Consider the following 24,857-nt stretch of genomic DNA (forward strand, 5'->3'; position numbering starts at 1 on the left):
CCGTCCCCCATCATACATACATACTCTTCCGGGTCAGGGCTGGGGCCATGTGTGGGCAGGGGGGTGTAGGGGAGGCTCCTTGGCAATGTGTGGGGGGCAGCTCTCCCTATCTGGGATCAGTTGGGGGTTCCACTCCACAGCACTCACTGCAGCTGACAATAACCCTCCCCTCATCCTCCTGCATGGTTGATCCTGTCAGGGGGCTGCATTGCACTGGGCTGGGGAGGGGGCCTTCATAGAGCCAGACATCCCAGCAAAGCTCCCTCGACTTCCCTGAGGCCTCACTGACTTCCTTGAGAGAGGATTTCCCAGCCTGCCCCACCCCCTTTGGGGAAGGAACCCCCCTCCCCATCTGGGGTGCAGCAGGAGCCATGGCAATCCCCTTAGCATGTGCTTGACCGGCCCGGCATCACTTACCCAGCCCGAAGATAGGGAGGAGGGACAGTCCGAGCAGGAGCCAGCAGCCGGCATCACCCATCCCATTTACCATCCTTAACCTGCAAGGAGAGAGAGATTTTTTAAGACAAATTCTCCACCCACCCCACCCCACCCCGATCCCTGTTTGTGCCGGCACCAGCTTGTAAATCACCAGCGGGCACCATGGCCCCCGTGACACTCACCCTCTCCGGTGAGTAATGGAGAGGAAATGGCCCAGCGGTGCAATATCATCTCCATATAGGGAGACGGCTTTACACGGGGAGGATTTAATCCCACTCTTTGTGAGAAGACGCCCCTGGAGCTGGGAGCTGGGAAAGGCGGCTGGCTGGGGCTGGGAAACAGCCCATGGGTGGGGTAAGACAGGAGGAGGGATCGAAAACCATGGGCAAACAGCACACCCTGGAACGGGCCACCCAACCCCTCTTCGAACCTAGGCTGAGGCCATCCGCCAAATGAGACGGAGGAGCTGGGTCGTGCTCCCAAGGGAGGTTTGTTCCCCACATGCCACCGCTGCCTGTCTCTGCTCAGGAAGGGCCGGAGGCTGCAGGCTGGGATTGAGGCGCATGGGCAGAGCTGTGTGTGGGGTGCCCAAGCCTGGGAGATCCCAGCCAGCCCCTGGCCCAACGTCTGCCCCTTTCTCTTCCTGCTGCTTGGGTCGATTTCAGGGCCCCAAAGCTACTTCCTCACCCTCGCCCACTGGTACCACTCTAGAAACACAGAAGGGTTAAAACTCGAGAACAAGAATGTCCAAAGCACCTCCCCGCTGGCCAGAGACCTGCAGCCCCATCACACAGCCCTACATGTAGGTGTCCATAAAAAGGGCGTGCAGGGGTGGGAGGCTAGAGGCTCAGGAGATCTGGGTTCAAGTCCCAGCTCTGCCACAGCCTCCCCATGTGACCTTGGGCCAGTCCCTGCATCTCTCAGGGCCTCAGCTTCCCAGCTGCAAACAGGGGATAATGGGCCTGCACTTCTCTGTGGCAGAGCTGGCTCATGCTGCCTCTGCCGCACCTGGCACTCTGTCCCTCTCCCTGGGGTTGCCTTGCGTGGTTAATGGGTGGTTTGCTGAGGAGGGGCAAGAGCCTGCCACAAAGACGATAGGCCCCCCCCTTTCCTCCATGTCACTGGGGCTTTGCAATGCCTGATCTGCATTACAGACCCGCCAGGCCGCAGGGCCAGATCCTGGCATCCCGTCCTGATGGGCTCCCTCCCTGAGCTCCTTGCTGGAGCGAGCATGGATTGCTGCTGCACAGGGCCTGCCCCCAACACCCACCCAGTCCCATGGCTTGCTTGCGGGCAGCAGGGGGCCTGTGGGTCAGGACTGAGGGGATCAGCAGAGCCATGCCCAGCATCTGGCCGCCCTCTCCCTGCCTCCAGCTGGTGTGCTCCAGATCTCTGATTCCCGAGCATTACCATTCAGCAGCGGCCTCCTGCTGGGGCTGCGCGTGCCACACAAAGACGGCAACGTTACTTGCTTAAAATCTCCCATTAATCTGTTTTACTGCAGCGCCAATTATTATTTTCTAAATCATTTGCTCTCCAATCTAGGAGAGGAAGTTCAGACAAATCATTCTCCCATCTCAGCATGCGGGGACGCAACCGCCTGCTGCTTTTACAACCCCGTTTGGCCTCAATGCGCCTTGCTGTTCTTTGTTCAGGCTACAAAATGAAGCAATTTTAACCAGCCCGCAATCCTCCTCCTGCCCACCCCCGCTGCTCCCCCACACAGTGGCCATCAGGGGACCCAGTAAAGAGGCCAGGCCATTCCAGGAGCCAGCTCTCTGGGCAGAGAGACACTAAGATCCGGGCTTGTAACTGCCCCTTTCGAGGATTCTTGCCCCGGCTCTGCAGCAGCTGGTGCTGTCGGAGATGGGACGCTGGCTCGTGTAAATCCACTGAAATCAACAGTCGCTCTGGATTTACACCAGTGTCACCCAGAGCAGCCCAGGGGTCCGCTGGGCTGGAGAAGGAGCCAGCAGCCTCCGTGAGCAACCAGCCCTTCTGCAGAGCCACCCTGAGACCAGTGCAGCTGCCCCAGGATTCACAGCCCCCTTCCCACCCAGTGCTACCTGGGGACGGGGGCAGGTGCCTCTCCCCTTGGGGAGCTCCAGAAGAGAGAATCGCACAGAGGGGGTGGTGAGATTCCATCATGCCCACGGGGGTGAGCTGGGCACTGTTTAGTGCCAGGTTATCGCAAAAGGGCAGGCTTCTGAGGTTAGGATAAAACACCCTGATCGATCGATCGGTGTCTAGCCCACCGACACCAGCACTGGTTACTCGGTTTGCATTGCCTTCACCCCTCTCCCAGTGCAGCCTGTTTATCCAGGGGCTGGGTTGGCTCCCTGGCTGGCAACAAACGGCTGGGAGTGGCAATGGGCACTGCGGGGGTAAGGGGGATTTCAAAGGGCAGAGCTTGTGGGTGCTCACGAGAGGTTCCCAGTGCGCTGCAGCGAGGTGCGGTTTGACATGGTTCTAGGCATGAACGCAGACAGCCCCGAAAAGCCCCAATTTCTGGACATCTGCATAGACACCCGCCCCCATATCCATAACCCCCCAGACAGCAGCCCTGTGGCAGAGTTCTTGCACCTGGACTTGCTAGGACACCATCTAGCCCCACCCACGGCAGGAACTTCCCTGCCAGCTGGGTCTCCGTGTCCAGGCTGAAATGAGCCAAGCCAGTTTGTTCCCAGGCCTGCAAGATCTCACCTTGTGGTCACACACCCCATCCCCTGCAGTGCCCTTTGGACCAAGCTAACCACTCCCGCTAGGGTGACCAGACAGCAAATGTGATGGGGGTGGGGGGAATAGGAGCCTATATAAGAAAAAGACCCCCAAATCAGGACTGTCCCTATGAAATCGGGACACCTGGTCACCCTAACTCCCGCCCTGGGCATGGCAGGAGGGGCCTCCCAGTGCAGCTGGGCTTTGCAGCAATTCTATGGAGCAGAGATTGGGGGTGGCGGGGTGTGTGTGTGTCCCACTGACACAGCAAATCTCCCCAAAGTGGGGGGCCGCCTGCCAACTCTGCCAATGCCCCTCAATTCCGACCCACAGCCCCTGGCTATTCCAGCTGGGGCTCCTCCCTTCCTGCCAGGGCCAGCTCCAGGCACCAGAGAAGGAAGCAGGTGCCTGGGGCGGCCAATACAAAGGGGCGGCACTTCATCCGCTATTGGGGCAGCACATCCAGGTCTTCAGTGGGAATTCGGTGGCGGGTCCCTCCGAAGAGGAAGAGAGGGAGTGAAGGACTCGGCACCGAACTGCCGCCGAAGAATGGAGCGGAGCGACTGAGCTGCCGCTGAAGTGCCGCCGATCAGCATTTTTTTTTCCTGTCGTTTGGGGCGGCAGAAAACCCGGAGCCTGCCCAGCTTCCGGCTCTGCCAGTGCCCCTCAGTCCTAACCCACAGCTTCTCCCTCACACCTGTTCCAGTCCTGGGCTCGTGTGGGTCAGGTCAGGAAAAACTGCCTGTCCAGCTGTGCTCTCGCCGTGTTTCCGTCTGCCCCTGAGATGGGGAAACATGGGAGGAGACAGAACATCCAATAAATCAGCCAAACGTCTCCAGAGAAAAGCAGTTTGTGGAGAAACGTCACAGTTTAGTCAATCCAAGAGCAGGTTTAAGAAGTGACTTGATCCCAGGCTGCCAGGGCCTCCCTGGGGAAGAGATTTCTGACAGGGGCTCTTCACTCCAGCTGACAGAGGCTGAACAAGATCCCAGGGCTAGAAGCTGAAACCAGACGAATTCAGACTAGAAATAAGAAGCCAGGAGAATTAACCATCAGAACAACTGAGGCTGGGCTGCAGTGGGTTCTCCATCCCCTGGCCTTGTCACACCAAGGCTGGATCAACACGCTCCAGCTCAGCCCAGAGTCCTGGAGGCAGGAATCGCTCGGGGGAGACTCTGCAGGAGCTCGGACCAGATGCTCATCATGGACCCTTGCTTCTGACTTTGGAATCCATGGTGACAGCCCAAGGCCAGCAGGGCCAGTGTAATCAACCCAGCCAGGGCCCCGTTTGCTCCCCTGGGAGGTCTGTCTAGATGGGAAAGGAGCTGGAACCCAGTCCCAAGCTGCAGTGACAAAAGTGTCCATGTGCCGTTAGTCTGGTGGCCACAAAGCTGGCGGGTCTCAATCCATCTCCTGGCACTAACTGGCTCCCTTGACAGCAGTGTAAGCAGAGGCTCAGGCACGGATGGACAGGGGTTGGCGTGAGGCTGGCTGCTGGCATTATCCCGGGGGCAGACGTCACCCTTTCAGATCAATGCAAATCTAGACTTTACCCAAAGCTTCAACTCCACAAGGTGGCTCTTAAAGGGGCATGTGCCAAACCCTGCTTCCATGCACCAGGCCAGACTGCCCCAAGCTTCGGCCCAGGCCCAGATCATTAGCAAGAAGCAGAGTCCCCTAGGCTGGAGTTCAGCTTCCCGGCCGAGACAAAAAGCAGCACTAAACTTTTCCCTTCCCTCCCGTTTAAAGAAAAAATAACTTGACATTATCAAGCTCCGAATGTTGCACATTTCTAAATCCTCCCCATTGAAATGCTAATTTTGACTTTCTCTGCCACCTCAGGAGAGAAAAAGCTTTTCCATCACAAACAATTAATGTCTGACGGGTGGCCTGCTTGGGGAATGAGGCATCTCCTGGGGAGCCCCAGGGCTCACACCCATTCCCCGCCCTTCCCCCCAGGTCTGAGCGCTTTACAATAACCGTTAAGGTTAAGGCTGTCTGGATGGTGCTGCAAACCAGTCATGACTGTCCGGAGAAGCCACAGCAGGGGGAAATGAAAGTTCATGGGGCCAGAGCCCCAGCTGGTGGGACCCACTCATGGAGTCACGGGAGCCGAGCCCATTGGCACCAGCTGATGTGCTGACACATGGTGGTGAAAGTGGCACAGGTGAAAAGGTTGATTTGCAAAGCCAGCACCTGTCAGTAGAGGCCAGGTGACAAAGCCCTGGAGAGCCTGCTCGGATGATGTCATGTGTGTACCTCCAAATCTTGCAGTAGGGGAGAGGGGGGAACCTTGTGGGTGGGGTTTCCTTGGGCCCAATCGGAGTTAGGATTTTCCTGCCTCCCCTAGATCCTTTGGATACAACTCAGCTTGGTTGATTTTAGCTCTCAATACAAGAGCACTGGTTTTGGTTTGTCACGTCTGCCTCCAAATCTGTATGCACAGAGCTAGTACCACTCACCCTTTCAGCGTGCTGGCTCTCGGGAGCTGCTCCGAATTCAGTGATAAGCAGCGATTGAGCTCACAGCCCCCTCCCCCTTGACCTAAAGGAGAACTTCATTAGCAGTACAGGGCCTATGAAACACAGCTAAGCAATTCTGATTCCATCCAGCAGCAAGGGGTGGCCCGGGCACATAGGTAGATGACCACAGAAGAAGCCTTGTCTGTAACAATGGCTGGGTTTGGCCCTGAACACACTGAGCTGTGAACTGCACATTACAGGAACCTGGCCCCTGAAAGTCCATGTTTCTGAGCAGTCTCTTGCTGGTCATTCTACAGCCAGTGAGAGTTTTTGAAATGCGCTTTTTTGAGGGAACAATCCCGATTGGTTGAAACCAAACGGTTCCCGGGAGAGGGGCTGGTTTTGATGATTTTCCCATTTCAAAATTGTCCGTGTCACGTTTCTAGATTTCTAAACGTCACATTAATTTATAGTTAGGTCAAAACTGAACTGAAACGTCTCAATTGACCCCGCCACTGGAAATGTCAGATTTTCAAGTTTTTGAGATTTTGAATTTTTGTCCCATTTCAGGGGAGGATTTTTTTTTTAAATCTGGGAAATTCTCATGGAACAGGAAAATCATTTCCCGCCCACATCTCGATACATCTGCTAAATTTGGGTCCAGATTTCCAGCAGGCCAAAGGTCAGTGGTTTTAGGTTGTAGCTATTCAGCCTCAATCACACACATCAGTGAATGTGCCCTTCCAACACTTCACTGAGACAGATCACTCTGTCACCTCCCATCTACAGATGGGGAAACTGAGGCACAGAGCCGGGAAAGGACTTCCCTAAAGTCATCCACTCTGCCTGCAGATTGTGAGCCTCCATCACAAAACCATCCTCGCCCTCACTTGGAAAGGAAGGCATCAATGGTATATTGCAGACCAAGATCTGGTTAAGGTCTAATTCTCCTGGCCAGAAGGATTGTCTGGGAACCAGGCTGAGTGGGACTGAAGGAACCTCCCAGCTGACAGGAGGCCTGGTTTAAGAAGCTGAAGAGCAGCTTTAATGTGCAAATGTGTAAATATTCCAGTAAGCCCTTCCCTGTGTACCCAGCAAGTTGTTTTCGAGAGTGGCTCCTGGCTGAGCAAACACCAGGCCAGCACGGCTGGGGAAACATTTAGCCTTTTATTTAAATATTAAACATGAAAGTTGCTCTTTGGATTGTGAACCCGGCATCCAAGCGGGCTGGGAAGTGGATTGAAGGGGAGCCGGTCTGAGCCCCAGGTCAGATTAACACAGCCTGTATCCCAGGTTGACTGCAAACTCCGGCTGGGGACAGGGGATGGTTTCCCAGCCGGGTGGAGACGCCCATCTCCTTGCGTTGAGATGGGGCAAACAGGCGGCTGTGCCAGCCGGTGGCTTTTGTGCTTCCACACAAACCATGGGGCAGCTGTCTTCTGAGCCAGAGGTCAAAGGTTGGGGCCAAATTTCAAGTGGACCTGGGCCCAGTTTTGGGTGCCCGGGAGGGACTCCACAGGGATCACCCACCTAGCATGTGGCTGGGAGCAGATGAAAGTTAGTGCTTCAGGCTGTTTTCACTGAGGCCCAGAGGAATCATGGGGGTGGAGGGGAGGGAGTTGTTCAAACTCAAGGCACCAGGGAGGGGAGACCTCCTCTCATCCTCTCTCCCAGAAGCCACATCCATGAGTTTGGCACTGACTCCCGTTGACATCAGCTGTTGGCTCCCGAGAGGCCAGTGGGAGGTGGTGATGGACAGCTCTAACATGCCAGTTTATCCCAACACATTAAATCTTGTTGCCTTGCTCCCAGCTCTGGCAGGGCAGGAGGAACCAGCTCCCCCTCCCCGCTCAGCAGTGAGGGCCTGTGTCTATAGGGCCTGGGGAAAGGTGACACAGATGGAGTTTCATCATCGGGCCCAAACATAGGTTGCAGGCTGCTGCCCATCCCCGTGGTGTCTGGGCACGTCCCATGTCAAACTGGTGGGAACAGCCAAGTCCCTAGCAGACTCCATGGCATAGCACATTGTGATGCTGCATCAGCCTCTACTCAGCTGCGTGGGGCTGTGGGGCCAAGGGACCCCTGGGGGAAGGCAATATCTCTGGGGAATCAAAGTGTGCGGCGTCAGCTGGGATCATTCACTCTGAGCAGACCCCCCTGCTGTGGGGCTAGAGGAGATGTGCACATGGGGGCCACCCCCGGGGATCCCCTGTGGCACTGGGAGGCAGGCGCCAGCAAGGCCCCACGCACCTGAGTGTGCAAGGCCCGGAGCAGAGCAGTCAGAGGGCAGTGGGGAGTTTCCCAGGCCCTGTGAATTGGAAGGTGGGGCAGGGACAGGGGCTTTCGGGGATGGGTTACATTTCCTGCAGGGATCCTGCACCCAGCGCTGGCAGAGGGCCTGCGCCCTTGTCCGTGGTGCTGAAACCAGTGAGGATACAGAGCCTGCAGCTGGGCGCTTCCTGGGCTCGCAGACACCTACCCGGAGATGGGTCTGATCCCCTCCCCACACACAGGCCGTGCAACCCACTCCCCCGTGCCCCTCTCACGGGGGGGTGGCTCTGAGCTCCTGGATCTGTTGTAAATAAGGAGTGAGTCAGCACTGCTACACTGGTGTCAAGCCAGAGTATATTGTGTACAACCCCCCCACCCATGGCCCAGCAAACACATATCACAGCCCTGCCCCCCAGCATTCCCCATGTGTGTACAACCCTGCCCACCCATAGCCCAGCAAACACGTCACAGCTCCTCCCCCAGAGCACCCCCAATTGCGTACAACCCCCCCATGGCCCAGCAAACACATATCACAGCCCTGCCCCCCAGCATTCCCCATGTGTGTACAACCCCCCAAACCCTGCATACCCATAGCCCAGCAAACATGTCACAGCCCCACCCCCACAGCACCCCAATTGTGTACAACATCCCCCCAAGGTCCAGCAAACACATATCACAGCCCTGCCCTCCAGCACTCCCCATCTGTGTACAACACCCCCTCCATGGCCCAGCAAACACATATCACAGCCCTGCCCCCAGTGCACCCCCAATTGTGTACAATCCCGCCCCAGGGCCTAGAAAACACATCACAGCCCTGCCCCCACAGTACCCTCCCTTTGTGAACACACACAATGCAGAGCCAAACACACATCCCAGCCACCTCCCTCCACACCCCCACACCCAGCACCTCAATGCGCTGACACAACACAGCCAGACAACCAGCCCCCGCCGGCAGGGCAGGTCCCCAGCCAGCTACAACTAATAAGGGCTCGAGTGGGAGTGGGGGCTGGACCGTGGCTGCTTCCCGCCCTCCCAGCCCTCCAAACACCGGCCGAGTTCCCTTCAAGCGCTCGGCATCGTTACGAACGAGCCAGAGTCCTGCACCGCCCGGCGCTGGCGTCTCGGCTAAAAGCAGCCGCAGACACAAAGCCAACAGCCCCGACAGAGGGAAAATTGCTTCAGTTCTGACACATTCTGAAGTAATAAAAAGGAGACGACGGGAAATAAACTGCTAATAAGTCACCGAGACTCAGCTGGGAGCCAGAGCCGGCTCTGGCTGCTGCAGTGTGGAGAAAGACCGCAGAGCCTGGGACGGGGCTGTCCCTACCCGGGTGCTGTGGAGACCAGTGCGAGTTTCAGGGCTGCCCCCCAACCTGCAGGCTGACAGCCCAGGAGAGAGAGGCCTGGCTGCTTACTGGGGTGTGGGCAAAACACCCATCCAGGGCTGGGGTTTGTGCTGTGTCTGGCCTTTATCTCTGGGCCGGTGGAGCAGCAGGGTGGCCGTGCGCCTTGTGGTGATGGGCTGTGTGTTCTGCTCCTCGTTGGGCACTTCGTTAGCACCCTGCCAGGCCTCTCTCTCTCTGACGTGTAACCGTCGCCGGGCCCGTTCCCTCCGAGCCCCATTTCACCCTCCTCTCAGATTGCAAACTTCCTGTGGCAGGGACCCTGTCTGCGTGTGTATGAACAGCGCCAAGCACACCAGGGCCACTGTTCTGCCCAGGAGCCTTTGGGTGCTCCTGGACTATCAATAATCTCCCCCGACGAGCCCATGCTGAGAGTGTCCTGCCTGGGTCCCCCGGCTCCGGCCTTTCCCCAGCCTGGATTTGCTTAAAACCTTCGTGCTAAATCTTGGGGGAAAGGGTCTAGCCCGCGAGGGCTGTTCCACCGGGGACACTGGGAGTGGGGAGGATTAAAGGTCTGTCAGTCCCCTCTCCCAACTCCTGCATTGCTGCTGGGGGGGGGGAGGGTTCACCAGTCATAAACTGTTGCTGTCAGCCCCTGAGGGCAAGGAGATGGGGTGGGGTGGGCAGCACGGCTCTGGGCTCAGCGATGGGTTTGGAGTTCAGTCCCCTAAGCAAAGGGGTGTTTTAGCTCTCACCCCCAGAGGGGAATGTGCCCCATCTCGCCCGCCTCTAGAGTCCAGGCTCCGTCCCACCACCCACAGACTAGCTCACCTGCGGGAAGTGGTTGGGGCCTACGTCTCGGAAAGTTACCCTAGGAACCTAACCCTGTGGTAATGGGCCCAGGCAGAGGGGGATACACGGGCTGGGAGACAGGTGGGCAGACAGACATGTCAGGATCGAGGGATGGGGTTGGAGATTGGTTGGATGGATGGACACAGGGATGGGGGTGCATGGGGATGGCTGAATAGGTAGGCAGGGAACCAGGCCTGGGTTCTGAGCACTTTGCTACCTGTCTGACCCCCATCTGGTGGGGAGGGGGCTCGTTCAGTGACAGGAGCGTCCTGGAGAGATGTGGCACTAAACAGCACATGGCCTGGGGTGGCCAGGGCAGGAACATTAATGGCCATCGGCCTCCACTGGAGACCCGCAGACAAGGGGGGCTGAACACACACAAATCTGTTTCCTTCACAGCTGAGCTGACGTTTTAAAGTGCGATCCTATTTCAGCTCCCCTCCTCCATGCACCTGATTCCCCACTCTGATCACACACCCTGGTCAGGAACAGCAGCTAGCTGCCCCCGGGCATGGCCTGGTTTTCCCCTTGTACATCAGGGTGAAATTCCACTCCTCCAGCTCCTGTCCCAAATTGCGGGTTGCCCAGTGTGGGTCCTTCTCCGATAGAGTGTGATGGTCTTTGTGTGGGTGGGTGAGCGGATGCTGATGCACAAACTCTTCTGTCCTCTCCTGGATGCAAGCAGAACTGCCCAGCTGTGAATCATAGGCCCTATACTGTTCATCGGGGAGCAGTCTCCTCATAGCCTAAGCAGTACGGGCCTGCGCTTCAGGTTCTGAGCTCCAGCGCCACCTGCACACCCAACACCCAGCACGTATGTGGCCAGGGCATGTCAACCCCCTTTGCTGCTGTTCGGTATGGCTGATGGGGAGCACCCCACTCACTGGGATCACGAGGCTCCAGCCCCATCCCGGCTACGGGGAGGACCTACCCCCCTGTGCTTGGAGATGCAGCAGCCAGGCGTGTTCCGGTTTCACAGGCAAAGGCAGATGTAAGGCAGATCCTCCCTCCACCCAGAGGAGGAGGCAGGGGCTGGAGCCTGGCAGCAGCTGAGGCCAGGGGGCCGCAGTAAAATGCTTCGCTGTTCAATGTTAACTAATGTGCCCGCTCAGCTGTGCCATCCTCCCCCTGACATCAGCATTTCTGCAGGTTTCACTGAAGCAGCAGAGGGAAGATCAACCAGCCCCAGGGGAATGGAGTGAAGAAACTGCCTCCAAGATCCAATTAGGCTCTGAACTGGTGTCAGGAGCTGGGGGGGGGGTATTTTGTGGGGATGGGGAAGACTCTGTCTCCCCCCCCAACCAATGTGTTCCTGGATCTGCCAAATGCTCAGTGTAAATGGGCTCTGCCCTACTGAAGCCTCTGCCCCTCCCCAGCCAGGGCACGGCCTTATCCCCAGGGGTTTGCATTACAGTTTTGCTAAACGATGCAGCCTCTCCCTTCCCTCTGTCCCTGGGAACAGCCCTGCTAACCGGCTTTGGGGCCGGGGGGCCCGTGGCAATGGATATGCCTGAGCCAGGAATTTTATGAAATTGATTCCGAGCCAGAGGCGCAGCTCAGCAGGGAGCTGAAATGGCCTGGGCTCCCCTCCCCGTGAGTCCAGCGAGGGTCCCAAACCACAGCCCTGGGCTCCTCTGTCCAGGCGTTCCCCAGCTCTCCTCCCCGGAGCAGGTGTCAATTCACAGCCAAGGAAGGCAAAGACCAAACCCAAGGAGGGACGTCCTGTTTTCACTGGCTCGTAACTAAGCTCAGCCCAGGCGGGACTGCAGGGCCCGGCCCAGCTTGGCTGCGACCTGCTAGGGGAGCCCAGAAAGTGCTAAAGCAGCTGCAACCAGGCGAAGTCCATTCCAAGGTCAGAGGAAAAGGTCACTGCAGCTACTGTCCTTCCCAGCTCCCCTGCCCCCAGAAGACTGGATCCTTCCCAAGCAGCTGCCTGATCTGATTCCTTAGGGGAAATCAGTGAAGATCAAGTGGGGCCCTGGGCTGGTCCCAGGGGAGAGCATGGGGGCGGGGGGCTGTCCACTCTTGTGGTGTAGTTGGCTCAGAGTGCTGGGGATGAGATACGGCACCCCAGGTCACTGGCTGGGAGGCAGCTCAGAGTCATTCCTGGGAATCAGAGGGGAGGGAGCAGGGGGGAGCTTCCCCTTCTCTCCCTGGCCTGGGGAGCAGCCCCCCCTACCCCCGCAGTGAGTGTGAGCTCATCTCCATCTCATAGCCTTTGTGTGGAATGAGTCAGTGGATCTCAGTCCAGCCCCAGAGGTCCATTCATGGACTGTCTTCCTCCCCCGCCCTGCAACCCAGCAGGGTCAGAGGGGTCAAGCACTGGGCATATCACAAGGAACTCACCCCCATCCCCACACCAGAAGGGGTTCCTCCAGGGCAGGGCTGAGGCCCAGAGGTGGGAGCAGCTGGCTCTGCCCAGTGGATAAACGGAGCATTTCAAGAGTGTAAACCTGGAACTTCTCACCAGCAATACGTTCACTTAGGTCTTTTTTTTTTAACATGCCTTTTAACTGGGAGAGCATGTGGACCAGCTCCTCCTCCCCTCCTCAATGTACTTAGCTCTAAGCAACAGCGAGAATATCGTTAGATCCCTATCGACTCTCCAGCCAAAGAGCCAGCTTCATATTTCCGCCGAGTGCAGACAGCTCATTAATTATTGAGATTTCTCTTGCTCTCTCCCTCTCCATCTCTCCTTGATCCACTAACCTGCAATCAAAACCCCAACCAGCCCAACACATAAATGCTGCTAAGGACTGATCCTAACCAATCTGATCTCTGTGGAGCAAACACCAAGGCTGAAAAGGGTAACAGAGATGTGCAAAAGGGTGGGTATTGCAAGGTTCTAGCCTGAGAGAGAAAGGGTTCTAGGTTTGGTTATAGCAGGCTGGAGTAAGGTGACCTAGAACCCAGATGTCTGGGGAAAGTAATGGGCTAGGCTGATCTACAGCAAATGGTGGGGTAATCTAGAATCTGGACAGCTAGGAGAGATGGAGTTCTAGATTTGAAGATGAGAAGTGGGATAGGAAAACCTAGAACCTGAATGTCTGGAAAAGAAGGGGTTCTGGGTTAGGCAACAGCAGGGATCATGAAACAGAACACAGAGGGTAGTTAGAGAAAGGCTTCTAGATCTTGCTATGGCAGGTGGCAGGGCTACTTAGAATACATAAGAACAGCCATACTAGGTCAGACCAATGGTCCATCTAGCCCAGTATCCTGCCTTCCAACACTGGCCACAGCTAGATGCTTCAGAAGGAATGAACAGAACAGGGCAATTTATCAAGTGATCCCTCATCCCCTGTCATCCAGTCCCAGCTTCTGGCATTGACAAGTTTAAGGATACCTGGAGCACAGACTTACGTTCCTGACTATCTTGGCTAATAGCCATTGCTGGACCTGTCCTCCATGAACTCAGCTAATTCCTTTTTGAACCCAGTCATGCTTTTGGCCTTCAGAACATCCCCTGGCAACAAGTTCCACAGGTTGACTGTGCGTTGTGTGAAGAAATACTTCTATTGTTTTGTTTTAAACCTGTTGTCTATTAATTTCATTGGGTAACTCCTGGTTCTTGTGTTATGTGAGGAGGTAAATAACACTTCCTTATTCACTTTCTCCACACCAGCCGTTGACCTCTATCATATCCCCTCATAGCTGTCTCTTTGCTAAGCTGAACTCTGCTAGTCTTTTAAATCTCTCTTTATAAGGAAGCTGTTCCGTACCCCTCCTCATCTTGTGGCTCTTCTCTGTACTCTTTCCAATTTTAATGCATCTTTTTTGAGGTGGGGCGACCAGAACTGCATGCAGTATTAAAGCCGTGGCTGTATCATGGATTTATACTGTGGCATTATGCTATCTTCTGTCTTATGATCAATCCCTTTCCTAATGGTTGCTAACGTTCTGTTAGATTTTTTTTGCCTGCCACTTCACACTGAGCAGATGTTTGCAGAGAATTATCCACAGTGACTCCCAGATCTCTTTCTTGAGTGGTAAAAACTAATTTAGACCCCATCATTTGTATGTACAGTTGGGATTCTGTTTTTCAATGTGCATTTATCAACACTGAATTTCATCTGCCATTTTCTTGCCCAGAAACGCAGTTTTGTGAGATCCCTTTGTAACTCTTCACAGCCAGCTTTGACCTTAATTATGTTGAGTAATTTTGTATCATCTGCAGACTTTGCCACCCCCCTGTTTACCCCTTTCCCCAGATCATTTATCTAGGTGTCTGACAGAGGCATATAGAATTTTGCTTCCACCAGGAGTTGGCTTCTCTTTACAAAAGGATCTGGGTCTCTGAATAGAATGCCATTGTCCCCGCCAAGGCAGAGATTACACATAGCAGGCTTGAAAGAGACCCACTTCCCTTTCATGCCTTTTCATTGTTGTTTCTTTTTAATTTTTTTGGTACTGCACTTCGCACCTCAAAAGGCTCCCAAAAAGCATCTCACCGCAGAGAGAAGAATGAGCAAAGGGTGGCCTGGATTGTTCAGCTTGGATGCTGGCTAATTTCACTTCACTCTGACCTGAAATTCTAGGGGGAAAGATTTTCCTGGATGAAGCAGGACGGAGGAGGCCAGGAGAAGCTGCTTCTCCCGCTTCATCGCCCCCCACCCCCACCCCCCAGTGCCTCTGTGCAGGGTGAAATTGATGTAACGGTGCTAAATTCAACCGAAACGTGTAGAGTAGACTAGGGCTTAGTCTCACAAGAAGGATCATTGTGCACATCTCATGTGTGCACAAAGTCACGCTCACCATCTCAGCCTGAACTTTACATGCCTCTGATTAAACGTCCCCTATGCTTATGGACTCGTCTCTCCCTCTAGTGGTTAGAGGTCTCTAATGCAAGGGAAGTGCTGCTACTAGCTACTGCTACTTGTCCCTCAACAGGGTGGTGGAGCAGCTGTTTCTTGCGACCTAAAGGTGGGGGGGGGCATCCCTCCTCACTCTTACACTGACAGCTGTGTGGCCTTTCCTGGGGAGATCTTTCTGGGTGAGGAAGAAAGAGGTCATTTGGACCACCCTTTGCAGGGCAGGAGGATGCTGCTGGAGGTGGGAACAACCTCACTAGCTTATTTGCAACCATTTAGATCTTTAATTTAAGCCTTGTGACTCAGCAGGGGGCAAACTGCCTGTTGAGTCAGCACTGAAACAATCCCCTGCTCGACACTAGGAGGCGCTGTGCAGCACGACAGTCTTGCTGTGGGAGCATATGTCTCAGAGAATCAATAGTGGACCAATTCCCTGGTGTACTCCCCTGCGTGTGCATGGCCTAAACCCAGCAATGTTAGACAGCCAAGTCTCGGCAGGCGATCCGAGTGAGCCGTCATTGGAGGTTTTGAAGAGCAGGTTGGACAAACACCTGTCAGGATGGTCTAGATAATACTTAGCCCTGCATTGAATGCTGGGGTCTGGACTAGATGACCTCTCAAGGTCCCTTCCAGTCCTACGATTCTATTACTTCATGTTATGTGGTGTGAACGGCAGAGATACCAGTGGGATAGGCTCGTCTGGGACACGGCTTGATGAGATGTTCCAGAGTGTAAAGTCCGTTTCTGCAGTCACAGATAGGATTGTGTCTCGGAGGCAAGCACAGATCTGCCATCCATGCGGTCAGTGCGGGCTGGGATGGGGGTGTTAATTAGCCAGCTGAGAGATACAACAGAAGCCACTCATGGTCGTTAGGGTCCTCTCCCTTTGAGCCAGCGACCCATGTGTGGGCAAATAACTAAGAAGAGCAGTGTAATTAATTAATAATAGCTGTGATCACCCTCAGAACTAATGTTAAGGATATTAAACCAAACCAAACTGAACAAAACCAAACAAGAAAGGAGCGGTTGCAAATAAAACAAAGCAGATTATTTTCCCCTCCTCTAAGCAAAGAAATGAAATTACAAGGCAGCTTGTCATGGTATAACAGTGTTAGCTAAAAAAACAAAAAAATAACCCCCCAATCCTTGAAACGCCTGCTGTCTGGGCCCTTGTGTAAGAGACAATATTTCACTCATCCGGCAGCTTTTTGCAATTAGGGAGACATTTGTAGGCAGTTGTTTGGCAGACGATGCATAAATACATGCCATTATTTCCACTACTCGGAAAAGACAGGGCTCGGCTGCTAAACACGCCTCTTCCGCGCATGGGAATCTCATCCCTTTTTCACGCGGGACCAACCCTCAGGCCACCATCTGCCTATTAAAATCGGGATAAACACCAGATTATATTGATTTAAAAAAATACCCACAAAGCCCACCTCTTCCCCCAGCAGCGATGAACATTTTCACATCTGTCACTGGCTGTCGCCTCATGAATAATTCATCTGTCTCATGAATATGCAACGCTTGGGCCCTGAGATTAGCTTCAGATGAAACATAGCTTCATTCCTCACAGGCGATTGGATGCTGGGACGTCCCTGGTAGTTCTCCTGGTGTTTCCCCCTCTGAACCACCCAGTTCCAAACCCCAGAGCCACATGAAAGTGGCCAGAAGGAATCCATTGCCTTACTGAACTTTGGGGAGTACTCCCGGTGCTGATGCCTCAGCCATGAGGCCATTGGGGGCAGAGGCAATGCACCTCAGTCCGGATCAGCAGCACTCCCTGCTATACCAGCCCTGGACTCTCCCACGCCACCCACACACCGAGCTCTGCCAATGCCCTTCAGTCTGACCCTCAGCCCCACGGCTGCTCCAGCACAGAGCCTCTCCCAAACAGGAGAGGGGCTGGGATGAGACCTGACCAACTCAGTTCATGAAATGAAACGTTTCCCGTCTCTCTGTGAGGACCGCCCTCCAACAGGCCCACCTTATCTCGGGGAGACCAGCGTCTCCCAGCTGCCCCAGGAGGAGTCTCCGGCTACCATTTACGGGCTGGGGCAGGCTGTAATGCTGGTACGCAGAGCCTGACTACAGCTGGAATTAAAAATTCCAGGCCTGAATCGAAGGGGAGGAAATCTCTGGAATCCAGAATTCAGGCTGAAGAGCCCTGCAGGTGGCTTAGGTATCACCGCACCTTGGGGTGAAGCCTTGGCAGGATGCTCCCAGGAGCCCCATACTGGATCCCTTTTATTTGCTCCTTGCCCTGCACTGTGACTCGGAGCTCAGTGCTGGGTGGAGGGGGCATCAGCTGACTTTTCTCAGCCAAACAGCCTGGTCCGAGCTAAATTTCACCACCCACGTTGCCCATCCACCCTGAGGGGGTGGGGGGAATGACCTGCTGCATTTCAGACAGGAATGGTATAAGGAATGCTCCCGTCCAAACGGGGACCACTGCGGGGCAGTCCTAGGACCTGTTCTGTGCAGCAGGGGAGCCCGTGATCACAGTCCCCCCTTCTGGCCTGGGAATCCATGCACTTCCCTTTGGTCGGTCACTGGACTGGGTGGTAGAACAGCTCTGCCACTGATCCCCCATGTGACCTAGGCTGAACACCCCCATCCACGTGCCTCAGTTTCTCCTCCAGCCCTTTGTCTGTCTTGTCTATTGAGATGTAAGATCCCTGGGGTCGGCACCGTCTGACCACGTGGTGTCCAGCTCAGTGAGGGCCTGATCTCATCTCAGTCTCTAGGTGCTCCTGGAACCTACCTAATTAATGGTGTAACTCAGCCTGCGATGGAGCTGCCCCACTGTAGACCAAGCAACTGGCCCATTGCTGAGGTTGGGTTAACAGGGATGCATCTGCCCCAAAGAACTTTAAAATGGGACTGGAGATTATTCTGTACCAGGACTAGCCCTCCGCCGACCAAGGGGGCTCTGACTCCTTCCCCGCTCCGGCCAGGTACCTCGGTTCTGGAGAGCTATTGACAAACAAGGGGGATTGTAGAGTCAGAGCGAGACCAGTGATTGAGTTGGCTGGGGACTGTGTCCCAAGGGAAGGGGCGGGCGCATCCATGTTTGGCACGTTTGCAGGGAGAAATCCTGCACTGCCTGGGAAATGGGTCTGACAGGTCACTTCCACCTCTCTGGCCAGGGGCAGCTCTATGTATTTTGCTGCCTCAAGTACGGCAGTCAGGCAGCTTTCGGCGGCTTGCCTGAGGGAGGTCCTCCATCCCGCGCCTTCGGTGTACCCGCTGCCGAATTGCCACTGAAGCCGTGGGACCGGCGGACCTCCCGCAGGCATGTCCCTGTAGGCAGCCTGACTGCCGCCCTAACGGCAACCAGCAGGCGCCCTCCCGTGGCTTGCTGTGCTGGTGCCTGGAGCTGCCCCGGTCTCTGGCACCAGGACACATGGCCACCTAAGACCTTAGAGGCAGCAGGATGCACCATGTGGTTGCTGTGGCCCTGGGATGGGGTAGCAGAAGCCAAGAATCAGCGAGGTCCATTCATGCTGCCAAGTGCCTCTGGGATTGACCAGCCCTGCCTGCTGCTTTTGCATCTCTGTGCACAGGGCCCTGCTGCTTATAGCTCACCTGGGCTGCAGGTTTCCTGGCACCCCTCATCGAACAGCCAGAAAACCCCACCCCCATGCTCCCAGACCTGCTCGGCTTGTTCCCAGGAGGTGGCAGGGTGGGGGGCTGCCTCCTTCCTCAGCCGGGCCAGTCAATCATTGGGAGGGGGCAAGAAGAGTGTGCTACTTCACAGACCGACCAGCTGGGGGAGCTGTTGGAGAGGGTGTCATTCATGCTGGGCTTCCCGCCGCCCCCCCATTGGATGTGCTCTGCAATCTGAGGCAATTTTACGGAGGAGGGGTTGAGCCAAGTGGTGCAGATCTCTCCCCAAAAGGGCCCTGCCCAGCTGCTGCCTTGCACCACAGGAAGATGGCAGTTAGAGACCAAAGAGACATCTTAGCTCACTGGCAGGATACAAGCCCGTGAGAAGATGTATCTCCCAGCACCCACCTCCAGTAACAAACTTGCTTCTGCCTTCCAGGGAGGGGGTGGAGTTTTGCTTCCGCCCATATGTCGATATCAACCGGCGAAGGACAAGAATCAGAAAGACAGAAATCCACAGGCAAATCCCAGCTCTTCCTTGTCTACCTCCTCTGCCCACCATCCACAACAAAAGGATTTTGCAAAACTCGCTATCCTCGTATATCTCAGGCAATGAGAGATTTTTCCCCTCCGCCCTCCCCTCTGCTAGAATAAATTAGCACCTCAGAAAGCTGCGACCTTGTCCAATATGGGCCCTTTAATAGGTGCGATTTTTACTGGGCATGCAGTCTGCATCCTTTATTTCAGAATAGTATTTATTCTTATTTTATTTTGCTTTTTCTACCACATGGCAGGAGCTACCCAGGAACAAAATAAATGAACAGAACAATAACATTAAAAACCCACTTTCAGCCTGAGTTATTTTCCTCCTGTTAAACAAACATACACAGAATCCCCCAATACACACACATACTAAACACAAGCTCATCCAAACAGCAAAACAAGTATCTCCCCTTGACCTGCCATTGAACCCATGAGGGGCTGTTGCAGGCAGAAATGCCCTCAAGCTAGCATGCACAATGGCAGGTGCAAAGAGGAGCTTTCAAAAGGACACAGATCCCTATTGCTAGTCTGCAAATACTTTGCACTGGGAAAATGTGTTAGCAAATGAACCAAGCCTCTTAGCGAAGTTAGCAAAGGTTCAGTCATTTGAATGGTTTCTTTTCTTTCTTTGAAAGCACTGCAATTAAATCCAGCCCAATTAATCCCCTAGAGAGCTGGCTGCCCCTTCTTTGTGACTACTGGGAAGGCATAGCCAAAAGTCTCTGAGTTTCCGGCCCAGACTGCCACTGCTGGTCTCTGTTTAGGTATTCTGCAATGGAAAACCGGCCTTGACTCTTGGCACTTTGATATACGCAACCCTGATCTCGCTGTGCCCTGCGTATTGAAATTCCAGGCTGTGTCCTGGTCCATTCTAGGCAATCTGCTCCAGCAACGCACGACATCACAACCACCACCTCACACCCCTACGTTCTAGGCAATCTGCTCCAGCAATGCATGACATCACAACCACCACCTCACACCCTACGTTCTACGCAATCTGCTCCAGCAATGCACTACATCACAACCACCACCTCACACCCCTACGTTCTAGGCAATCTGCTCCAGCAATGCACGACATCACAACCACCACCTCACACCCATCCTCGACTAATCTCAAAGCAGGAAACATGACGGGGCTTCAGCTTTGCCCATAAGACAATGTGGGGGGCGAGCTGCAATGCTCTTGGCACTGAAAGTTTTGATTTCTTTTAAATAAACAACTACACTGTCAAAAACACCAGCTCCCAGCATCTGGAGAACAGGGACCTGAGACCGGCCATGCTGGGTCATACCAATAGTCCATCCAGCCCCGTGTTTCTGTCTCTGACAGTGGCCACTGCCAAGCGCTCCAGTGGGAATGAACAGAACAGGGCAGTTATGGGGTGATCCAACCCCCCTCCTTGAATCTCGTAACAAAGGCCGTGGAGACGAGGCTATAGATGGAAGCTGATGCTGTCTCTGTGTTGGATTAGCTACTTCCGAGCTACTTCCAGCAGACTGAGAAGGAGGGGGAATTACTCCGAGGCAAAGCCATTGATCTTCACAACATCATTTGACATTCCCCCCCGCCCTCCAATTGCTTTGGTATTGCATTATCGCCTGGTCCACCCCCTGGCTTGCAAAGCTGCAGGGTGGTTTAACAGGGTATAATCCTCTCTAACAGAAATTATATTTCTGCCATCCTGCCAGCCCTGGTATCAGTGCCCGCTCCTGCCTCATCAAGCCCCCCCAACACACTCCCTTCGCTGAAATTTTAGTTTCAGCATTTTCCTACTAACAAGAATAAATAATTCAGCATCTCTCCACCTGTCTCATTAGCACCCATCTCTCTCCTCCTTCCACCACTTTATCTTATCTTCCAGCCTCCCGACTTATTTTCATTCCGTTGGAGACTCTTGTCTCTCACCAATAATTTCAGTGCCTGGGGGTTGTGTCGGGAGGGAAGGGGGCTCATCCACCACCTTTCCTTCTAGTTCCCCCCCCCCCTTTCTCTCTCTCCGTGTGTGTGTGTTTCACACTCACATAAAAGGGGCTCATTTGGAACCAATCCATGGGGCTCCAGTCCACTCCTCCCTCAGCAGAGCTAACATTTTGCCAACCTCCCTGCAATCTCTGTCCCACTGGGCTTGCTGGATCTCCCACCAAGTCAAGCTCACTTCCCGCCTCTTAACATGCTGGGAGGCTGCAAAACAACATGCCCAGCGCCTTGGGTCGCCACAACACATTCATTAAAAAAGAGCAACCCCCTAAATCCATTGCAACCAGGGACAACCCTGCTTTGTTCTGATGAGACGGTCATTTACCAGGCAATGAGCAATAGCCATAACATATCATGCAAACCACCCCTGTATCAACTTTATTAAAAGAGGGGGGGAGCAAAGGGGAGGTAAGGGGAGATTTCCCCCTTCTTAAAAATCTGTGCAGCGGCCAGTTGTTCTGCAAAGAAAAGTCAGCCATGCACGCGCCAGACACTGCCCCTCCGGAGATGCCTGGAAGTAAACGCAAGCGGCGAGGGGTTGAAGCAGGTTCCCAAAGGTGCCTGGGAAGTGCTGGGACTTTGGGGTGGGAGAGGCAGCTGCGGGGCAGGACTACGCGACGCAGCCGGGGCGAGCCGAGAAGTTTGGGCTTTAAATGCGATGGGGGGGGCACGTACCTGCTGCAGGGGGGGCGCCGCCGCTCGCTCCGGGGTCTGCAGGAATCTCCCCCGTGCCGCCCGGGGAGCAGGTGCCGCGGTCAGCGCCGGCTGGGCAGCGCCCGCACCTCCGAGCACAGGCGGGCGGGGGGCTGGGAAGGACGGGGGAGGGGCCGGGGGCTACCCCAGGAGGGGGCAGGGCTCCCGCAGCGGGCTGGGGGGCAGAGCCAATCCCGGCTCATCCGAGGCAGCAGGGTGGGAACAAAGGGGGCGCCGAGCCGAGCGCGCCGCGTGCTGCTGCTGCTGGGCCCCGGGGTGCTCGCGCCCCCGCCCGCAGCCATGGGCCGCGAGCCCCCTGCCCGGTCCCCGCCGGCTGCCCGGAGCCGCCAGGCAAAGATGCTCAATTGCTCTTTCCAGGGGAGGGCGTGTGTCCGTGCTGCGCATGCGTCGCTGGCTCTCCCTTCCTCACCACACCTTCCCCCCCCCAAAACTCCTGGTCGTGCCAGCACCGCACCCCCCAAATCACCCACGCGGAACCGGGGCGCAGCCCCCCTAGGAACTTTAGCAAAACTTTCCCAGATTATTGGGGGGCTGGTTAGATCCGCGGGGTGTTGGGAGCTGCATATTTATATGGATTCTGTTTTGTTTTGCTCTTTGAGGGATGCAGAATCTAAGAAGTGACCCCCCCGCCCCCGCCCCTTCTGGCAAAATCTGCTCAGCTGCCTTAGCCAGCTTTAAAGTTTGCAAACAACCTGACCAGCAAGAAAACAATATAGACTCCAATTCTGCAGGCTCAGACAGCTCCGGTGTAGGGTGCCCGCTGGGCTGTGGAGCAGGGGTCAGAGGGTGGTGCTGATAAATAAATAGCGTGGCAATTTCTAGTGCTTTGAATTTAGGGAGCAACTGGGAGGCCGAGATCTAAGAGCTGATGGCAGGACAGTCACTGGCAGAGCAGGTGGAAGGACAAAGTCCTAGGGTTGCCTTGGGTTTATTTGCATTTTTAATACCACCCAGTTGGTGCACGGCTGTTATTCATTTTTTATATTCCGGTAGCTTTAGGGACTCCCCCTCCCCCTGCCAAGATCAGGAACCCAACCATGCCAGTGGTGCCCAGACACAGTGAGAGACAGGCCCTGCCCCAGAGAGCTCACAGTCTGAACAGACAAGAGAGCCAAAGGAAGGATCTTGATCCCCATTTTACAGATGGGGGAACTGAGGCCTGAACTGATCACATGACTTGCCCAAGAGTCCAGCTTGGCCATAGTTAAGCACAGGAAAGCGGCTTGTGTTTAAATGTAAAATAATAATGAAAAAAATCCAGGAAAGTGACAAGAATGGGTAAAGGTCATGAAATGAAGGTGAAGAGCTGGAGTTAAAATGATACAAGTGAAAAACAGTTGGCAGCAGTAGGGAGCAGGGATCCACTGCCAACCCTGTTGTGTGTCTGCCTGCCCCTTGCCCAGACCTCCCCCCAGTGCAAAGGGAATGGCGAACTTGACCATGCTGATTTCAAGGGTAAAGGACCCTACACAGGGCAATAGAGAACTGGGTGTCTGGTATTCAGCATGGTAACCAGGACTCCTGGGTTCTAGTCCTGGCTCTGCTGCTGCCTCTCTGTGCGACACTGGGCCACCTGGAAAATGGGGTTTTTTTGCTCAGCGGGCGGTTGAGGAAATTACACCTGAAGCGCTGTCAATCACTCGGCAACCTCCCATGAAACACCAAAATGGGGACCCAGCCGTTGTAGCAGGAACCAGTGGGTGAGTGCGGCTTTGGGGTGAAAGTTACATCTCCAAGTGGGAAGATCCTGCAGCATTCCATGGAGATCATTATACCAATTGTGGCCTATGAACACTATAGATGTGAATGGAGAATGGGGGCTTTTCTACAGTTCTTTGGCAGCAGCCTATGGAATTCTATAGCAGGGACAGAATTGTCTATTCACCTCTATAGGAGAGGCTGAGGAAACCCGACAGAAACGTTCTCCTTTCCTGTTCCGATGCATAGGACGTTTCCATAAGAGCCAGGCTCCACTTCCTGCCTTTTGTGTGTCGCTGTCACAGGCCTAATATTATTTAAGCACAGAGCCCTTCTGTTCCCCCTCTGCAGTGTGAGTTCAGCTGCAGGGGGCTCATCTCCTCCTGAGGTCCCCAGGCAATGGGGAAAGGGGCAGAGAGGTTAACTTGCTCAAAATCACACACTGAGTGAGAACTGAGAAGAGAACCCAGGAGTCGTGACCCTTATTCCTCTTTCTCTAACTACTTACCCTCACACCCCTCGCAGAGCCCGGACTCCACGGTCCCCCTGCTCTAACCCACTCGACCCCACTCCCTGGGCTACAGCCCTGCACCTCCAACCCCTGCCCAGTTTCCTGCTCTGACCATTCGATCACACTCACACCTAGAGGCAGCAATAGAATCCAGGAGTCCCGAGTCCCAGTCCCCGGCACTAACCACTACATCCCGCTGTCACGGAGTCCCTGGGCGATGCTCTGGAACAGCTCCCCACAAAGCCAATCAAGACTTTGGGGAGCCTCCTCTCCCTTGGAGCAGACTTGTTCAGGGCAAGAAGCTCACACGTCTTCACCTCCTGGGTCTCTCCTTGGAGCATTCAGCATCCTCTGCCCCTCCGTGCGCTTCCCACAGCGAGCCCGCCCAGGTGGGGTCCTGGGGAAGCCACAGGGTCCTGCACCCCCACTTCGCAGTCAGACATGACTCTCAGCCAGCCAGTAAAACAGAGGTTTATTCGATGACAGGAACAGGGTCTAAAACAGAGCTTGTAGATACAGCGAACCGGACCCCTCGGCCGGGTCCATTCTGGGGGCAGTGAGCCAAACCCCCACGTCTGCCCTCAGCCAGCTCCAAACTAACAACCCCTCCAGCCCCTCCTCTCTGCTCAGCTCCTTTCCCGGGCCAGGAGGTCACCTGATCCCTTTGTCTCCAACACCTTAAGTTGGCACCTTTGCAGGGGAGGGGCCCAGGCCATCAGTTGCTAGGAGACAGAGTGTCAGGCATTTAGGTGCACTGGCCCTTTGCTCTGCCAGCTACTTAAGAACTGCCATGGGGACACTGAGGCACCAACACAGTATTCAGAGAAAACATTAAGAACATTCCTAGTTCATCACATCCGCTGTCTCCTGGAACCAAGGATAGAGGCCTGGAGCTTTGATCTCCACCAAGTC

General features: G+C 54.9%; 1 protein-coding gene across 4 annotated transcripts in view; it reads right to left on the minus strand.

Annotated features, from left to right (window-relative positions):
* The window catches only part of NCAN (neurocan), a 77,275-nt gene extending 55,501 nt beyond the window's left edge, over window positions 1-21,774 (minus strand). For all 4 annotated transcript variants that reach the window (XM_050934036.1, XM_050934035.1, XM_050934034.1 and 1 more), the window contains exons 1-2: window positions 21,698-21,774; window positions 418-497 (exon numbers count right to left, since the gene is read on the minus strand). In XM_050934036.1, the coding sequence (XP_050789993.1) occupies window positions 418-490 (73 nt within the window). In that variant the 5' untranslated portion in view covers window positions 491-497; window positions 21,698-21,774. The remainder of the gene's footprint in view (window positions 1-417; window positions 498-21,697) is intronic.
* Window positions 21,775-24,857: the final 3,083 nt, after the last annotated feature.

Source organism: Gopherus flavomarginatus, chromosome 24 (genome assembly GCF_025201925.1).
Source record: "Gopherus flavomarginatus isolate rGopFla2 chromosome 24, rGopFla2.mat.asm, whole genome shotgun sequence".
In the NCBI taxonomy this organism is placed as follows: Eukaryota; Metazoa; Chordata; order Testudines; family Testudinidae; genus Gopherus; species Gopherus flavomarginatus.